Here is a 5,116-nt window from a genome sequence, read left to right as displayed (position 1 = left end):
ACACACACACACACACACACACTGCTACATTTAAGTTCTGTCCTGACAGTGCATATCTGAGTGGCAGTTGTTGGCTAACCTCACACACATTCCTTACCACGGGTATTTTAAGGCCAGACTGCAGCTGCTGTGGTTACATGCGTGGCAAATATCGGACAGCCAAAACCAGGCCGAACATCGAGAGCAGGGCAGATTCATGTAGAAACTAGGAACTACAGATTATAGTGTTTGATCATTTTCTCTTCTAAGTCTTGCAAATTTAATTGGTGTCAGTTCTGATTTTAAAAAAAAAAAAAAAAAAAAAAAAAAAACTACATTCAAGCAGGCACTTCTTTATATATATATATATACACAAAGCTGTTTAACAAAAATGAAATGAACATGTTTCAAGTGAGGCTTAAACAAATGTTTTATGCAGTCCTTAATAATACTGTATCACTCCTCTGTGTGTAAAGCTTTGGCGAATTGCTGTAATCACTCGCCTTCACTCGTTGTATCGAGCCAGTTTGAGGCGAGGGATGATGTTCATGGATTGCAGTTCTTGGAAGAGCAGTTTGCAGGCATATGGAATTCGTAGAGACGACACATGGCATGAAGACTTGCAGTAATGACACCTGCAATAAACAGAAAATTCTCACTAATAAATCCCTTTGATGCACTTATGACTACATTATTATTGATACCGAAATAACATTTAAAAAAAAAAATGTACACTACAGTAATGGATTATACTGACCATCCTGAATATCCCAGCAAGCCACATTGGTCACACACGTCCACCTCAAAAGCATCACTGGAGATCATCAGTCGCTCAAGCAGCAGCATGCTGGCTCCATAGCCAATGAGACAGTCTCGTTCCATCTCTCCCAGACGGAGACCACCATCCCTGGAACGACCCTCTGTGGGCTGCCTGCATTACAATAAAATTAAAAACAATAAAATTTGATTTTAATTACAATAAAGAATAAAAGCCAGAATAATAAACAATTTATTACCCTAATGAATAAATATTACAAATCAAATTTCAGAGAACACGTATATTTGCATTTCTTACCTAGTGAGTACTGCTCTCGGACCACGTGCTCTGGCATGCATTTTATCCAGCACCATGTGCTTCAGTTTCTGATAATAGACTGGACCGAAGTAGATGTAGGCTTCCAGAGGTTCCCTAAGAGCCAATTAATTAATTACAGTAATGTGCAACAGAGAAGAAAACTCATTAGATTTTTGCAATATATAAATATTCAAATATAAAACGTAACTGTTCGTTTCAAAATTATTAATATCAATATTAAATTAAGTATGGTAACGCTTTACAATAAGGTTCCATTAGTAAACATGAGTTAATGCATTAACCAACATTAACTAACAAGGAGTAATATATTTTTTGTGGTGTTTATTCATCCTTTCGTTAATGTTAATTAATAAAAAAACATTTTTTTGTTGGTTCTTGTTAGATTAGGTCCATTAAATAATGTTAACAGATACAACTTTTGATTTAATTATGTATTAGTACATTTTGAAATTAAAATTAAGATTAATAAATGTGTTAGAAGTATTTTTCATTGTTAGTTCGCTTTAACTAAAACTAATGTGTTAACATGAAACCTTATTGTAACGTGTAACCTGAAGCATTAACAACCCAACTGTTCAGCAAAGTTGTACTGGTGAAATATAAATATGTCAATGAACAAGAATGATGCTAAGGAACAGTTTTTACCCAGTGATGCCCGAGGTGACATAATCCTTGCCCTGGTAATTGTATCCATAGCGGATAAGATCCTCACACACGTCCTTCACTTTACTGCCACCGAAGGCAGTGCCGTAGTGAAAACGTCCATCCAGCACCCCTGCTTTACCAGCCAATAGCTCAATCAGCTTCCCAACCTGAAGTAAAACAGAGCAGAGCTCATTTTATTCATTTGATTGCTTGTTTTCTAAGACTGATACACATTCTAAACATTAATGTGATACAAGCTCAATTGCTCCTTGAAGGCAACTAATAACTTTTCCCCCCCGCAGCAGTGTAGATGGCCCAGTTTTCCCTTCCTAACACTGCAGCTGGTGAATGTGAGTGTGACATCATGTTGAGGTCGCGCACCGCTGCACGACAGTAGCCTTTACTGAGGTCACTCATAGAAAGAGCCGGAAGATCTTTGACCCCTCTCTGTCACTGAGAGGAATCTTTTCCTCAGTTCAAACAATTTCCTATATGACGGCCTGCTGTGTGCACCCAAACACAGAGTTCAAAATTAGAAAGCGTGGGGGAATTAATGTCTCTGAAAACTGATATTTTTTTGGAGATTTAAGCATTTAAAGCATTGATGATCTTAGTAAACAGGAGCAACCATTTCAGAAATAAACAAACCACCATTCAAAAGTTTAGGGAGTGCATATATATATATAACCCTAACCCTAACAAGAAATTAATACTTTTTTTCAGCATGGATGCATTCAATTGATCAAAAGTGACAGCAAGGACATTTATAATGCTACACAAGATTTCCATTTCCAATAAATGACACTCTTTTGAACATTCTATTCATTCCAAAAACTGTTTTCAACATCTTGAACACCGAATCAGCATATTAGAATGATTTTGAAGAATCATATGACACTAAAGACTAGAGTAATGGCTGCTGAAAATTCAGCTTTGCCATCACAGGAATAAATTGTATTTTAAAATATATTCAAATAGAAAATTTGTATTTTAAATGGTAATATTACAGGTTTTTATGAAATAAATGCATTCTTGGTGAGCATAAGAGAAACAAAAATGTTTTTAAAAAAACCTTACAGACTCAAACTTATGAATGGTAGTGTGTATTATGAGACCATTTAGAAAAAGAAAAATACAGACACACACACTAAAATCTGAGCCAGAAGTATTTGATTTAAAAATCTCCTGCCTAAGCTGCCAAAGGAATATGCATTTACTGCAAAATAGCCAGCTTTAGTACTTTATCCTGCTTATTACATGGCTAATTAACACATAAATATGCTTAAATCTTGATTTTCATTAGTTGCCTGGGTATTCTATAAAGTATTCTAGAAAGCCGTGTAATAAGGCATCTGAATTAAATCCTGAAAAAAAAAAGTTTAATATTAATTATGAATCTTACTTAATGGCTTCTTTAAATGTTTTATATAAAACCACAAAAGTGTAATCTCTGGAACAGGTAAATTCATTCAAATATAAACATCATATAATTTTATGATGGGAAAGGACGTACAGTCATTCTGGAGGGATAACCATGAGGGTTCATGATGATGTCAGGGCAGATTCCCGAGTCACAGAAGGGCATGTCCTCTTGAGGAACGATCAATCCACACACACCTGTTACAGAAAAAATGTCCCATATTACTAAAGTTATGTCAAAGACATCCCTATATTCAAATGGTCTGCAAGAAATGTTAACTCTACCATGTCAGAGCGGACCTTTCCCATAAAACTTAATTGATTTTTGAGTGATTTCAGTCACAAACAAATGCTTGATGAGAAAGTGTGAGGTTTGTGTAACTTTCATCTAGTCCAAAGGCCTACAAAGCAGACGTATTCAGGTCTGCTGAAGTGGAACCATTGGAAATTCAGACTGCAGGACAGAGTGAAAGTGGTCCAAAGCAGTCAGTGAGAGTGTAAATGTTTGCGGAGGAGCTCCTCACTCTTCCCGCAGCCAGAGCAAACACATTATTGGGCCATTTGCAAGTGATAAAAGAGAAGAACAGGGGCAGGAAGTGAGGAGAGGTGCTTAGCTGGACAGTGAGAAGGGGATTAAACACCCATAGTTTCACCTTTACCATAGAGCGCACAAAGAAAGGTTCAACTAAGGAGAGCGATAAATCCATAAGCAAAAGAAAAGAAAAATCTGGGCTCTTGAGAAGAACTTGGGTAGTCAAAATTATATATCTAAAAAAAAATTATTTATATATACACACACACACACATACATACATAGGCTTTTCATACTAGAAATATACTAGGATCAGGATTATTATATATCAATATTTTAAACAATATTTTCATATAAATAATATAATTTTACACAGATTTAATCAGATTACTCAATATTTTGGTTAAATGTTTAATTTAAGCCCAAAATAAGTACCTAAAGCAATGCAACAATGAATCCGCAAAAATAGATAATGTAAATAGAAAATTATTATAATTGTTATTATAATAGAAAATTTATTATAGATGTCACTTCACAGTAGTGAATGTTTCATTTTGCTCTATTAACAAAAAAAATCTGATTAGTTAAACAACTACATAAACGGTTTACTTGATTATGCCACCCAAACTGTAACAGTTACACTACTGTTCAACTGTTTGGAGTTGGTTGATTTTTTTTTATGCTCACCAAGGCTGCAATTAATCAATGATGATCTGATCAACAATTGTGCTGCTTATTTTTTTGGAAACCGTGATACATTTTTTTTCAGGATTCTTTGATGAATAGAAAGTTCTAGGGATGCACGATATTGGATTTTTGCCGATATCCGATATTTTTAAACTAATTTTGGCCTATACCGATACCAATATATTTCCTTTTGTTTAGAAACAACACCAAGTCTCTCCTGTTCAGAAATTATAAGCAAAATATTTTTAATTTTGGTTAGTTTTGATGCTCAAATCGGACAAACCGAGAAACCACAAGAAGCTTTTATCGTGTACAAAAATGTGTTTCTCATAAGGGGGGGAAATTCAAGAATTTGACTGAAAAATGCTGGAAAAAGTGGCTTGTAAACCTGCGTCTGCGGTCGGGAGGAGCGAAGCTGGATAATGCTCGTATGTGCAAATGGTTATTAAATATAATATATTACGTGTCTACGTGTGGCGTTTAGCACTGAGTGAATTCTGACTGTCACAATGCGTGCGTGAGAGGTGGCAGCCCAATCTATTTATATCTTTATAAATATCTTAATATATTATTACATCCTATAATAACCATTTGCACGCACGAGCATTATCACACAAGCTTTGCTCCTCCGGACAGCAGAAGCAGGTTTACAAGCCACTTTTTCCTGCGTTTTTCAATCAATTTCTTGACTTTTCCCCACTTATGAACAACACATTTTCGTACACGATAAAAGCTCCTTGTGGTTTCTCGGTTTGGCC

At 35.4% G+C, this 5,116-nt stretch overlaps 1 protein-coding gene across 3 annotated transcripts in view; it reads right to left on the bottom strand.

The window, feature by feature from the left end:
• Nucleotides 1–374: 374 nt before the first annotated feature.
• The window catches only part of LOC107749277 (polymerase (RNA) III (DNA directed) polypeptide B), a 27,911-nt gene continuing 23,169 nt past the window's right edge, over nucleotides 375–5,116 (bottom strand). For 2 of the 3 annotated variants that reach the window (XM_016564371.1, XM_016564372.1), the window contains 5 exons: nucleotides 3,234–3,337; nucleotides 1,721–1,887; nucleotides 1,055–1,168; nucleotides 737–910; nucleotides 375–614 (listed from right to left, as the gene is read on the bottom strand). In XM_016564371.1, the coding sequence (XP_016419857.1) occupies nucleotides 485–614; nucleotides 737–910; nucleotides 1,055–1,168; nucleotides 1,721–1,887; nucleotides 3,234–3,337 (689 nt within the window). In that variant the 3' untranslated portion in view covers nucleotides 375–484. Of the gene's footprint in view, nucleotides 615–736; nucleotides 911–1,054; nucleotides 1,169–1,720; nucleotides 1,888–2,143; nucleotides 2,224–3,233; nucleotides 3,338–5,116 lie in introns of those variants that run through there. The other variant, XM_016564373.1, reaches the window with a different exon arrangement.

Source organism: Sinocyclocheilus rhinocerous, unplaced genomic scaffold (genome assembly GCF_001515625.1).
Source record: "Sinocyclocheilus rhinocerous isolate Xijiao unplaced genomic scaffold, SAMN03320098_v1.1 scaffold1311, whole genome shotgun sequence".
Classification (NCBI taxonomy): domain Eukaryota; kingdom Metazoa; phylum Chordata; class Actinopteri; order Cypriniformes; family Cyprinidae; genus Sinocyclocheilus; species Sinocyclocheilus rhinocerous.
Note: the sequence above shows the minus strand (reverse complement) of the source record. Positions and strands in the feature narration are given on the sequence as shown.